The sequence below is a fragment of the Ciconia boyciana genome, chromosome 2 (assembly GCF_034638445.1).
Source record: "Ciconia boyciana chromosome 2, ASM3463844v1, whole genome shotgun sequence".
Taxonomy (NCBI): Eukaryota; Metazoa; Chordata; class Aves; order Ciconiiformes; family Ciconiidae; genus Ciconia; species Ciconia boyciana.
The window spans coordinates 73,386,922-73,401,554 of NC_132935.1; the positions used below are offsets into that span (position 1 = coordinate 73,386,922).

General features: G+C 38.6%; 1 protein-coding gene across 1 annotated transcript in view; it reads right to left on the reverse strand.

Moving 5' to 3' along the window:
* Positions 1 to 336: 336 nt before the first annotated feature.
* INO80C (INO80 complex subunit C) overlaps positions 337 to 14,633 on the reverse strand; it is a 34,691-nt gene continuing 20,394 nt past the window's right edge. The window contains exons 2-5 of the mRNA XM_072852973.1: positions 13,018 to 13,128; positions 10,062 to 10,173; positions 8,274 to 8,341; positions 337 to 3,527 (exon numbers count right to left, since the gene is read on the reverse strand). Of these exons, the coding sequence (XP_072709074.1) occupies positions 3,396 to 3,527; positions 8,274 to 8,341; positions 10,062 to 10,173; positions 13,018 to 13,128 (423 nt within the window). The 3' untranslated portion in view covers positions 337 to 3,395. The remainder of the gene's footprint in view (positions 3,528 to 8,273; positions 8,342 to 10,061; positions 10,174 to 13,017; positions 13,129 to 14,633) is intronic.

Consider the following 14,633-nt stretch of genomic DNA (forward strand, 5'->3'; position numbering starts at 1 on the left):
AAAAAAAAACCCCAGAAAACCCCCCAGTAAACTGGAGGCGACCTCCCACCTCCAGTGTTTGCTGGACCAGCAGTGTTTGGGGCAGGTAGCTGCACAGGAAGACAGGAGCTTGGCCTCTGGTGAACATCCCTCATTTCTGAGGGATAGGACAGATGAGGCAAGGAAAATATGCTTTCCACCCACCAAAAAGACTAAGGGTAAAGCTTTGCCAGTTGGACTGTTCCTTGCGAGTTGTTGGACAAGCTCGCTTCCCATTAATGTAAGTGGGATTTCTATGGGAGCTTAGCAACTGGCGTGCTGCAAGCCGTTACACAGGGGTAATGGCAAGGGATGACAGGGGAACATATTAATGCAAATGCATGTGAGGCTGAAGCCATCTGTGGTCTGTATTAAGTAACATATTCAGGTGATACTTCACAGACAGTAACGGTTGTACTTGAACAAATTAGTCCTTACCCTGACTGCTGGCTTTCTGCTTTACAGATGTGGCAGTACTATTAGTCAAAATACATTCTCCCCAAGTCTGAAATGGTATTCGTTGCTGCTTCTCTTTTCAAATGTCTTTCTTTTGTCCTCTTTGCAGTTTAAATTCAAGTTATTTATGTTTATCTACATAACGTACTGTAAGTACTCTTAAATATAAATGTACTCCTCAATTTTCACTTCTTCTAAAGCTGGCAATAAAACATACTTTAAAACTACTCTGTGGCACAGACTAGCTCTTCACTTACCCGTATTTTCTCTTATATGCAGCAAGGTAGGTATTAGTTCTCTCATAGAAAGTATTGATGAGAGCAGCAGGTCCACATGCTGTTCCCAAAAAGAACCTAGTTGGACCGAACGATGTCGTACATGTTGGCTGCTAGATCTTTTCTGTCCTCAGCTTCCTGCTAAAACAAATTCATTTTGATTGTTCCCATAGTAAACTGTTGTTGATCAATGTAAGGCTGAATGGTGCTGGTGGCTGACTCATCACTCTTGGCTTGACTACTGCACAGCATAATGAGTAAAAGTGAGGTACTACCAACTACGAAAAAAGGGCCAGTAGCTAACAAAGGAGGAAACAAGGAAAGAAAAGGGAATCTAGCAGCCATCATATGGACAGAAAACATTGAGAGAGGAGTCACTAACATTTTTGCCAAATCTAAGCTGTATTTACTTTTCTGATGCCGATTGATTCAGTAGGACACTTAGGTTTTGAAAATGGAATGCATAAATGCTGCGTGGTAGAAATTAGCTGAGATGCAACATCTTAATACACAGCGCAGGAGTGTGTGGAGCACTTCCGATGGTAAGGGAGCCTGGGTTCCTAAACAGTCATTCCCAAAAAATGTTAAAAATATTTGTAGGAGAGAACAAGCTGCTGAAATACGATTTGCTGAGCTGCTGTCTGCTTATTAAAGCATAAATGATCTTACAGCAGTTCTATGTGTTTTCTTTTCATATCAACATTAAGCTTATCTTATAAACACATCTTTAGTATGTAGAGTAAGTTAAAAACATCCATTCTAAAACTAGGATGCAAAGAGAAAGTGGCTTGGATGCTTACTGGCATGAAGAGAGATATCCTGTCTTATTCTTTTTTGTTCTGTGATACAGTTGTAGCATTATCTGATATCCAGGGCTTTGAAGGATCTATTGTAAGCATGTCAAAGACTTTTTAAAATTACTTTGGTTTTGTAAATATTAGATCACAAGAACTGAGGAATGAGTCCCACAGACTTTCATTAAACAATGTGTCCCATTATTGTTTTTCCTGTTTTGGAGTTGAAATTAAACTAGCATTAGTAACACTCTGCATATTTATTCTTTCAATGAGAAAAAAATCTGTTCTAATAATTATTGTGTCTGTAGAAATGTACATTCAAGATGCAGCTTAGACATTAACTAGTCACCACTGCCTGCTGCTTGTGGACTCAGAGAGAAGAGGTGTCTTGTACAAGATCTCAATGTCCATGATGGAGCTCAGGTGAGACAGGACTGCTGTCCCGTGATCAGTGTCTCACCTCTTTAGTGACCTGGGCAATCCAGGACTAACAAGCTATGGGACAAGTCTTCCACTTAGCAGTTTTGCACATGGGAAGAGAGCATTCCCACAGCAAGTGGTAACTCGCCTAGCCACCTTTCTGGCTAACACCCATTGGCTCAGAGAGCTAAGGGAGGTATGTGCCACAGTTACAGGGTAGTTGGTGGAATATGGGCATGAAGGCCACGTGGTTGGAGGCTAGGAATAGCTGAGCCTGAACTTGGAGTCCAGATTAAAACTTGACGAGTCTAAGGCTGGGACAAAGATGCAGAAGTAAGATGATGACAAATCAGCAGATTGTCATAAGAAAGAGGACAAAAAGAAAGAACAGGCACAAAACCCTCTGTTCCCTTGCCCCTAGACTTAGTTTCAGGAAATCATGGTCATTCTGATGCTGGCACATACTTGTCGCCCCCCCGCCCCCAGAATCCAAACTCTCCTTCAGTCTGCTTCCTCTAAAGGGTGACAAAGTTCAGTTGCTATAGGTTATTCTTCTAATACCTCATGGTACAAAGGTCAGTGTCCTGATGTAGGAGGTCTCGCCTTGCTGAAGACCATCTGGGTGTCAGAACACCACTGGACAGTAGAATTCCTGCTTTTTTTTTAGCATCATTTTTAAAAAGTCTGGGAAATTAGTACTTTTTTGTACTAATTAGTATTAATATTGTACTAACTAGGAAAGGTAGAGTAGTCAAGTTGTGAAATAAAGCACTCAAAAACTACGAAGTGTCACAGTTAAGAGTTACCTGGTGATTTGATTTGATCCTGTTACGCATATTCACTAGGATATTTTAAAAACAAGTTTGAGTCCAATTTATGCTGACAGTCTTCAGTGCAAACATTTGTGTGAAGTTGTTCATTTCCACAGTGCTCAGTACCATAAAAAGTCATCACAATAGCAGCACTTGCTAGGTATTTTAGCTTCATTTTACAGATGGGACAAATTTCTTCATAGCCAAGTGGCAAGTGCATCTGTCAAGGCAGGTTTAGAAGCTGGGATATCTTGGTACCTTTTTCTTAACACAAATGACTGTTTCTCTGAGCCAGAGTAGTACACAAAATATACAGGGTGGAGATGAAATCTTGTCTCTATAGAAATTAATATAACTCAGACATTATGGTGCAGATACGTATCCTTAAGGTCTAAGTTATTCTGTTCACAAACCAAATTGCTTACAAATTGGCAAACTAACAAATATCAGCATTTATCAAAATTAAATCCATGTGTTCTTCAAATCCGCGTATTATCAACTACTTCCAGATGTAAATATCCATGGGTAGTTTTAAGGAACCTCAGTCCCGCAGTCAGTTTCCATCATGATTCTCAAAATTAGCCCTGTTCACAAGTCATATACAATATTTGGTCTCTTCAGGAAACAATACTTGTTGCTTTCCGTAGAGCCAGGTATCCTGTAACCACGTCTGAAGGGAGCATCCGAATATAGGCAAATTCTTCAATAGTACTAAATCTCAGCTTGCTCTGGGGATCTGTGTAATTTGCCTGAAAAAGAAACAATGGCAGAGACACTATTCAAAGAACATCTCGAAAAAGAATACTAAAAAAAGTGTCTAATTACAAGACCACAAAATAGTGAATTTCTTTTCCCAGTAACAGCACTGCTGTTCTACCACATGACCAAAAGTTTGTACTTTTTTTCTTTCTCCTCATGTCGGAACTTACGAGAAGTTAACAGACCCCTATAAAATCACATTAGAAATGCATTAAACATAAGAGAGGGCTGAAACAGTTTCATACAAAATACAGTGCAAAAGAAATTCCTCAACTCTCTAAACTCACCCTAGCAACTCTGTGCCTTGTGCAGTCTCTCACAAGGCAGCTCTCCAAAGAGTCAGGCTGCTGCCAATAAATTACCCACAAAGAGGCTGAATTATGGGTGCTCTGATAGCTTTGGACTGGTTTTCTCTTCCTGCATACAACTTAGCTTTTAATTTACTTTAAAGTGGTTGTTAAAGCAAGGGTGTCTCAGCTTATGGTTCTGTGACTGAACTGATAAGAAATTTGAACTCAGCGTTGTGCTTTGCTACAGACGCCTGCTTTCCGGATAGCAGCCTGGCCAGCTCACCCTGGGCTACGCTTGTATCCTCTGCTATATTTGGAGCCTGGGTGCCTGGGAGCGGTGCCAGTTTCCCTCCATCCTCTCCCCTTCCCTGTTGCTACAGAAACCTTGAGCTCAGATGAGCTCGGGGGCAGTGCAGGAGGCTGGGCTGGAAGAAGGCAGGCTTCAGGGTATCACCTCTCCACGTTCAGCCTCCAAGACAATCACCACCCGTTCAGCATTGAATTACCAAGTGCCTACCAAGGCTCTGAAAGTATCTTCTGTACCTTTCTTTAACAGGAGATGGTGGCAGGCTGCAAGGCACAGGCAGTTGAGACCCCTTAAGAAATTGCTACTAAAAAAGAAAAGGCCAGGAAGAGCTGGAGCATTCCCCCCCATTCATACTGTTGTAGTGCAGAGCCCTCTACCATTTTTATGTTCAAAAGGATCTGCTGACCATGGTAACAATTCAGGTAATTGTCTGGCCTGATAAGACTTAGCAGAAAATTAAGTGTTATTTGTAGCTTGTTTCTTTAGAAGGAAATGCTATAAGGTTAATTAAGTGTAGTCAGCTAACAGTCAAACCATCAGTTCATTTTCAAACAAATGGCAAAATTAGGGACGTTAGGAGTAAATTATCCCTGATGGTAACTTCGTGTTACAGTAAGTATAAACTTATTTTTATTTCACACTTTAAATCTGGCCTCATGTATCTAAGAAAAAGCTAACCAAGTAGACTGCTTTTCAGATGTGCATGATTCTGTAGTAAACTAGCCAAGCAATACCTGCAATTTGGGTTGCGCACCAATCTAGTTTAAAAATACTATGGCAGTTCTTCACCATTCTGATACTGTGTACTGGGCTGTACTGTTTGCACACACTAATGTAAGGTGACTAGTCATTTATGCCATGACTTCAGACTGAAAACAAACTTTACCACTACTTCAGCAATAATTAAAACAGATTAGGAAAGTGAAGTAAGGTGATTTTGCAAAGAAAAAACTCTTGTCATGTTTAGAAATTAAGTCAAAGGCCACAGATACAGGCTCTTCAAATACAATAAATTAGTTATCTCAAGCTGTTGCTGTAGTAACAAGGCTGATCCATTTTCAGAACAGGAAGAGAAATATAAACATTTGAAGATTGGGGGGTTTTTTAACCTGCTTTACAATAAATTACTTTGTTTTGCATGTTAAATATCTAAATACTCATCTTGCAAGTTTGGAAATAAAGTTTTATTTTGCAGTGTCAATGTAGTACATAATAACGTTTGAATTCCAGGCTGCCTTACAAATATAAATTGGCTGCTCTGCTTAGACCATTGGTAAATTTAATTCCATTTGTGTTACACACAGAAAGAGAAGAGGATCAGTAGAATTTAGTTGTGGCATTTAATATAACTGCAGGTATACTGATGAGATTGTTTTAATACACTTCTCTTTTTTTGTACCTACTAGACCATTTAATTCTTCCCTAAATGGGTAATGCCAAGGAATTTATTTTGCCTTTTTTTTTTTCATGGGGCATCCAGCATTCCCATGGAAAATGTATTCTTTCACAAATGCTTTCAGATTTTACATAGAAAATACAGGGACGTTTTTCTTCTAGATTTCTAAAATATTCTATTACCCCACATATCTTACTACTAGGAAATGATCTTGAAAATAAATTTAGTGCTTCTTATGAAACATTTCTGGCTTAGCAATTTAAAGAACACGCTGTCTCAGTTATCTTAATAAAAAAGATTTTTTTAAACACAGTATTTTTATCATAGTCTGGAGAAACCTTGCAGGCCAGGTAAAATAGGAAACTTGACTCACGATGCAATTAGAGGATGGAAAATTAAGGAAAAAAAAAAGTGGAAAGACAAAAAAAAGGAAACAAAAGCAGCACTGAATGGATTCATATAGAAAGGAGAGTATTTATACTGAGCTAGAACAGTTAAAGTACATAAATCACTGATGGAAGAGAGGAGCTGGTAAAGAAAAACTGAGGAACTGAAAGGAAGACTCGTATTTCCTATGGCTAAACCGACCCTTAGCTGGTAGGTCTTCACTGCCGTCTATAACCTGCATCATCATCTCGGTATAGGTGCAATGACTGACTAGTTTTGAAATGCATCAAAGTCCAGTGCTGGAAAGCATTATTTGGTTCCTTGGAGATGGGGCAGTGAAAGGGACTTAGGCCCTTATGCTGTCTGCCCCACATAAGCCCCTCACAGGTCAGAGATGTTGCGCAATGCTAGTAACACCTGGTGCGAATGCTACTAATGCTTGCAAAGCGACTCTAAGGGGAGAGGATAGGAAACAGATGAGCACCATTAAGTGACCCAGTATGGATTTTCTGCTATTTTGGTGAAATCTACTTACTATTATTATTTCACATGTCCACTTATCCTGCCTTCCTCCATCCACTGGATCTCTATATAGAGTAGGGGTACTTATGCAAAGTTCCTTATTCAACTGACCCCCCGCTCCTATTCTGAAAACAAGTTGCTATTATATCAAAACAATACTCTTATGAGTACAGGACTGTAAGTCTGGCTGGCTGGAGGGAATTATTTTCCCTGGGTTTGTGAGCAGTCTCTTCCATTTGCTGCCTGCCAGATCATCTGTGAGGGAGATGTTGCTTTCCCATTCCCTCTTGAACACCAAGGGTTACCAGCCTCGAGCTTAGCAACCCACTCCATTTCCAAATCATGCTCAAAGGCACAGGCTGGAAACATGCCACGTCCTAGGTGCCTTATTTAAATGTGTTACTTAAAAAATAAAAAAAGTCAAAGAAAACATACACTGCCAAATCAAGAACGCGAATGTTAGGAAGTGCAGGATTACAGTTGGCGCTATAGCTATTCTTTGATCCCTTGCACTGTGTATCCACTATAAGGCAGTCCTTAATTAAATGCTCACCCATTTTTTTTTTCCCAATGGGGACTTTCATTTAATTCAGTGTACAGAATGCAAGGTGCTGTGTTAACCTGCATCAACATAACAAAGGTGTATATTTACAGGCATCTCTATGAGGTGATATCAACCCTGTGAGGTAGGCTAGTGCCCTGTGGATGAGAAACAGATTAAACTGGGGGAAGGGATCCAGAAATTCTGTCTAAGGCTGTATGATGTTACAAAGTTTTAATTATGGTAGTTACTTAGTGTAACCACTACTTAACCCTTTTTATAGTCCAAAATACAACATTCCCATTCATTTCAATTGTAATAAATGCACAGGCTTCTGCAAAATAAATCACTGGGGACTGAAGGTGAAAAGATATGCTGTTACTAACACCTGTTTTGTTTTAAGTAAAATTATTCATGTCACATAGGAACAGTGTCAGCAGCAGATACAGAATTTGTGTTGGGCAGAATTCAATGACTACTCCTGTTTTGTGCTAACAGAATCTTCAGGGAATTCAGGTGCCAAATTGTAACTACCGAGACTTTTTGGAGCATGTGCAAACTGTATCTATGTCAAATGTGGGATTTTTTTTTCCTTTTCTCTTTCTGTTTTTCTTTAACAAAACCATGTAAAAGAGCCCATCCGTGACACACAGGCTATACATCTGCCAAACTCCAAGTTCCAGCTCTGAAGCATGGGGGTATTTGAAATTCTCAAAAGTCCATGCCAAGTGTCTGTCTCAGGCTGATTTGTTTCAGGGAAAGTTTGAGTTAAATGGTAACAAGGTTTGTTTTTTTTTTTAACATGGGCCAATCAATATAATTTTGCCTAATCTCATTCTTGGAAATTGCTGAGCCATCTTTTTGAAACTTTCTCTAAAAGATACAATGAAATAAATCAGCCTCAGGCAAACACTCAGCATGGAAAGTTTCAGTCCGTGTGGTTAAAGCTGGGCAGTTAGAAGTCATGGAGGCTGTGGGCCACCAGCTTTCACAGTAACAATCTAAAGAATTGGAAATGATGGGGACCAGTGCAGATTCTACAGCTGGGAGATTGGTGTGATAGGAGCCACCTGGCAGGACAAGGTATTTAATCTGTCCTGACATCTATTAACAACCTAACAATTTTGTGATGTAGTGACAGTATTTGGGTTTGGCTCTAAATCACTGGACAGCTATTAAGCCCAAGGCTGAATAGGAACCTCAGCAAGTACAGCTTTTACAAAAGCATGCACCAGCTTTATTTCATTGTGGAAAGTGAGGTGCTAATTTTGAAGAGAAAAATAAAATACTTACCGGAAGTCCTGAAATGTCTGAATATTTCTTGGCAGGCTTAAAGGAAGGAGGAGCATCAATATTAAAATCTAGAGAAAAACAAAGGGATAAATTCAGTGTGCTATACATATTTTAAAACACAAACCCAAAATGTGAATAGGTAGCACTACTTCTTTAAAATGCCACCTTTACTTTCTGAGATCTTTATTAACGAGCAGCACTAAGGCAAAGAAATTCGAAGTAGAATTACGTCTGAAAACATTTAGCCTGTTAGCACTGTAAAGAACAGCCTGATTTTGCTCACCTCTCTAAATAAGAGTTCAGTAAACAGAACTGCCCTCCCCAAAAGGAAAAATGCGAGTTATTTGAAATGTGTTGATTTCTTCCAAGTCTTAATGAATTCCCTTGCAGTCAGTTATTTGCAAAGAATAGTCATCATCATATGCATGGTGTATGTTAAGACCACGAAACATTGCTCAAGATTGCAGCTCTGAAATACTATAATCCAGAAGAGCAAAGTAATCTTTTAAATCAGTTAAATCTTTAAGCATGTACCACTTTAAGCCCAGTGAATGACCTAGAAAATTGTCTGAATGTTTAAATTAAATGATGGAAATTGCTGTTCTTTGGTGCCCTTTAGATAGCAACTCTCATTCATAAACATTTTTAACATAGAGTTGGTATGTTTAAGTAGTTAAATCCCCAATTTTGGATGTTTACGAAAATATCTTGTACCTGACTCATTTCTTTCCTCCTTCCTCATCACCCTTGCACCTCATTCAGATGCTACGATCAATTCAAATGCTTCATGCATATCAAATGTCTAACTCATCATCTCATAATTCAAAAGACACTAATGCCACAGACAGCTGGTTTTAAATATGCAACTGAATTTCTTTTCCCACCTTCTTAAAGCCTGTAAATTTACTGTTGCAAACAGAACATAATAGAAATAGCAACATCAGCAGATTGTCAGTTACAATAGCCAGGAACACACAGTAGTCTGCCTTTTTCTCTAACAGTTGCGTCTAAAACACTTCAAAAAATGGCAGGCTATTCTTGGATAAAGCACCAAGTCTGACAAAAAGTATACGCATATGCTCAATTCTGAGATGCCTCCACTTGCTTAAGTAAAATCTGAGGATCACATTCTGTCTCCAGCTACATCCAATAGTATCCTACTTTATGAGTAGACTTGAAGTATATCTAGATTAAGACCACTGCTGTAACTCTGCTCCTGTAGATGAACACCAGCAGGCTGTTATCAGGACTGCTAATAGTGTAGTGTCAGCTGTGCTGAACTAAATGGGGGACGTAGGATTTAAATCTCCCAAGAATCTAGGATAAGGAGCTGGACAGGAAACTTGGGCAGAGGTCTAAGCTACTGCAGGTATGTGGCTTAGCAGAATCTATTTGAAAATAGTTCAAATATAGCTAATCAAGCAGCAGCCACCTGTCATTAGACATTTGGGCTGTATGCAGAGGAGGAGGCTCCTCAGCAGTGAAGAGGTGACAAAAACCTGATGGGAATAAGGAGTTTCTGACCTGGTTTGGATATATACATTTCTTTTATTAAACTCTATACCCAAATGTATTTGAACTTTCTCACAATACTCCAAATTATTTGCTTCCCCCTACTTTCCACTTAGGGCTGGTGAGTGTGATTGGACTAGTTTTAAATGTACTACTGGACCCTGTTCAAGCAGGATACTGCATGCACTGATGAAATTATTTAGGTTTGTTTTAAAGAAAGATATTTGTGTGGATTTTATTATTTATAAATACATGCAAAGCATCTAAGCAGCTTACAGCTAGGATCATTTAGTTGCCATGGCAATGCCCTTTCAGAAGCAAGAATTTGTTTTAGGTTCTTCCAAGTTCTGTTCTTCTTGCCAGCTGCTGCTCCACCAATGCCGGAGTGCTAGAATTAAAAATATGGTGTTTAGAGAAAAAATAAATAAAGAATACAATTTCAGAGTGTGACACTTCTATTTCATAGTCTTTCTGATACGTCTCATCTTGTCATGAACCATTTGTTATCCTCACTTACTTCATCAGAACGCTAATATACTGTACACTTTAATCTTGGCTGCAAGAAAAACAAAGCTTTTTGGACTGAGTCAAAGCTACTATGTTTAGGATTAACTGAAGGAAATGAAAATCTGCTTTTTACATGGAAATAGAAAATCAATGTGGTTAGGTTTAGCCTGAGATTACAGGATTCTGTATGTACTTCCCATCGTATTAGAACTTATTACTATGAAGTTGTGTCAAAAATTGTGATTACACAGCTAAATTTTCTCTCTCCTTTTGATGGCATATTACAGGTGCAGCTCTAGCTCTTGTAAATTATCCATGACTGTAGAAAACACAACTGATCTTGCAAAATGTAATGAATACTATGAGAAACTTTCTGGAAATTTTGTTTTTCTTTCAAAGGATAGAAGACAGAAGAATAGAAAAAGAGTAATAAATAGAATGTTGGCTGCCAAGACAATTTTGCATTTTGAAAGGTACATTAATGGAAGGCTTGCCACAGGTACTATAATGGTAGTTTCAGTTATCAAATGTGACTGCTACAGAGTAATTTATTTATGTCCCTCCAGAGACAGAAGCTGCACAACATACTGTACTGCTTCTAAATGATCAAAGGACACAGATTTACAGCTTTACTTCAGAAAAGAAAATGTTCTTACAATTGGGGAGTTGTTATTTCTGTTAATAATTACTACCTGCCACATCAGTCTCATTAAAACTCAGCAAAGTTCTGCAAACACACTTCTGCTGTGATTGGGTAATAAATTAGCCTGTTAAATTGCTGAGAATGATAGGAGGAAGGATTCAATGAGAAAGCTTTTTTCTGTAGACATAAGATATATTCAGGATACATCGTGTTTTGGCAATGGCTATCCAATATAGTACATGCAAATGTTTGCTCTGAGAGTAACACCTTAGTAATCTAGAGATCATTGTAAAATAGAGACTGCTGGAATATGAGATGAAAATAGATGTACTACCACATTACTAATTCAAATTCATTACATGCATTTTCCCCAAAATCTTTGCATAATGATTTTTTTTTCAGTCATCTGGTTTCTCAAAAGCAACTATTGGGTTTATATGAACTTATGCCTCCTAGGAATGGGGCTGAGTATCACCTCACATACCTACAATCAAAAGGCAATGACTGCCAAGCGCAAATGAACCAAGCTACCTCTGCACTACTGAAGTTCAGGGAAAGCTGGAGCTAGGACAGGTGGAGCTATTCATCGCTCTACAGAATTGTCAGAAGGTCTTCGTCCCCTTCTCCATTGCCAAGGGATGCAAATTCCATTCAGGAAGTTTAGAAAAAGGTAATTTCTTTCTTCTTCTCTGCTTTTAAGTCTATCCTCTGCAGTGCGCTAATGGTTCAAATTTGGGCATATTTATGAGAGATGTTAATGGATTTATTTTCTTCCTTTTAAAGTACATTAGGCTGGAAGGATGCAAAAAGTCATCCAAATTGTTACTACCAGTTCATACCAACAAAAAGCTAGTTAAAACTCAATACATTTCTTCTCAAATTAGTTACTGTATCAGGGAGGACAATTTCATGTTTTTGTTATAACTGCCTATTATTTCTGCAGCAGTTGCCAAAGGCCCTCTACATTCATTATTATTTCAACCATGCAGACAGTAGTATTGCCTCTTTGGAAATGGTGACGTCCCTCTAAGAACTGAAGGATCAGCACAAGGCCTCATGGCTATTTAAATCCTATATGGAAGCTACATGGAATGCCTCTGGGCACAAACAGAGCTTTTCCAATAAACCTCATTTCTCAAAGACGCTGGTGCTCACTGGAGGATTAGAGTGAGCAAAGTATACAGCCGTTTCAATGCCCCTCTCATGACAGAAGTCATCTGCAAGCAGACTTAGAGCAACTTGCAAGTCAGAGAATAATTTAATACCCCCTGCCAAACCTGTGCTTAGTGAGCTTTGTGATTCCCGATTACTCAGGTTTTATGCTGTGGGATATTGCATCTTACTCATACAGAATGAAATCTGGGATAAAATCCTTCCTTCTAAGTACTGGCTTAGGACCAGCAGTCTGAGAAATTTGCTTGTCTAGAAAGCATTTGTACAGTGTGCCAATGAGTTGGCCCTGGCACAGCAAGATAAAAAGATATTAAAAACAAACCCAGAAGTGACAGCATTACTAGCTGTAGTCTTCCTTCACCTTCTCCCCCAGTTTAAACCTCACGGAGCGTTTGCTTCTAAATCTAGCAATTACTGGAAGAACAGACACTACAGATCTGTTAGAATTTCAGGGACCAGGAGAGGAGCAAAATACCAGTTGCTAATGACTCTCTGGATGATTTCTAGTTCAATTGTTTTGCAGCCTGCCTTGGCTAGGAACTGGGAGATGGGATTCCTACATTCACAGCAGTATAAACTATTCCTCTCTAGATGCGGTAGTTTGTGAGATACCACACCATAAAACTTCTGCGCTTACCTCAGTCTAGCAGGTTTTCTGACTCTGTTCCAGAATTTAATATAATAGTTCTGCCTCTGGACCAGTGCCATTTTCATGCTATAATACAGTGTGCACTTTGGACCATAGTGTGGCATGGGCTTGACGTGAATCTCTTAAAAATTGCCGGCCTTTTATCTGGCTGTTAAGCTGACTTTCTTAATATTTACATTAGCAATATGGTTAAATAGAATCCTAGTTAATGTTTTATTTGAAGAGTTTAGAATTTCAAATTGTTAAAATAATATACTTACGATGAAGTTTGGATCTTTAAATGGTAATGGCTTGACAGTTGTTTCCACTGATCCTGTGCTGGAGTCTGTGCTCAGAAATTTGTTTTCATTCATGGCCTCTCCACCTGCACTCTGAAGAAAAAATACAATCTTATTGCTTGTTACTCTGAGCAAGTTTAACTGGAGACAGAGCCTTCTGCTATATTACCTACCTGTTGCCTTTTTAGCCTTCTATCTCTTTTGAATCTTTAAAGATGTTGCATGCCAGCAGTGGGGAAGCATGAAACAGAATATTTGTCAAGCAATTTACAACTGACACATAAAGGGGAGGAGGGGAATAGAGTGGCCAAAGCCTACTGAGTAAAAACAGCATCGGGTTTATTTCAGTATTAATGAAAGCCATCTCTATAAAGTGCAAGACAGCATGTGAAACCAGAAACAGCAGAAATGTACATTGGATTTGTTTAAGAATGTTCAGTATTAGAGCATTAACAGGAATATATAAAATTTATACTTTTTTTTTGTCGAGGTTCTAAAGAATAATTGATTAATCAGTTTATTCTCCATATTTGGCTTCAGTCATGCCTGAGTGAGGATTGAGGGGAAGAAAAGATTTTATTATATATATTATTTTTATATACAAGCCTCACAAAATCTACATTGGTACTAGTTGGTGTTTTCTAGGCTTTTCTTTATGGTTTATTTATTTAGCAGGAAGAGCAGTTGGAGAAGGTGCATGTGTGTGATTGGAAAGCTAAAAAAGTTGTGTGGCAGTCTAAACAATTTCTGATAGTTCGGCATGGCTGAGTCTATGTTGTTTTTTTATTTTGAGAGTGCCCTATTAAGTCTCCACACTACCAGAACTAGCCCACGCTACATACATAAATGTTCCTTGTGAAATCCTGATCCATACTGAAGCCAATAAGAATTCTGCCATTGAGTTTGGCAGTTCAATCAATAGCATTTCATACCTTGATTCTTTTTTCTTGAAGAACAAAAAGCGTGGCTAAAAGCTAAATCAGTATTTACTGAACGGGTGGTTAAAATGTTTCTGTACTTTACCTTCAGACAGCTAATACTTAGAACAAAAAAAGTTTTCCTGTGAAAACCTGCACTGCAAAACCTTCTGTGTTGATGCAGTATTCTTTCAAGTAGGAGAAAAAAGGATCATTATTATTAGTGAATTATGGGAGTACCTCTAGAAACTGAGACTATATAGCAAAGGCCATGATTTGGCATATCCTTCTCCATGTGATTACAAGGGAAGTGTTTGTATTCTTAACTACATGCATAGTAATTACAGGATTAGGAACTAAGCAAGTTGAACTCTTCTTGCAGAAATACATCAGTTACTCAACAGTCCCTGTTTTTAACATAGCAAAGAGAGGTCTTAAATATTCAAAGTATGGTATAAGGAAGCATTCAAGTAAAATAGTCACATTTCTAGTGTCTTATGAAAATATATGAATAGAGATGATCTATTTTCAAAACCACAGTCAGTCCTCTGTAAGCTCATAGTACAGAGGATACTGCCATAATAACATCAGTGGAAGCAGCATTGAAGTCTGTAGCTTAAACTTGATTCTTCTCTTGCTGAGGACAACGTTAAAAGGCAGTGACTGTCACAGAAACAGAAG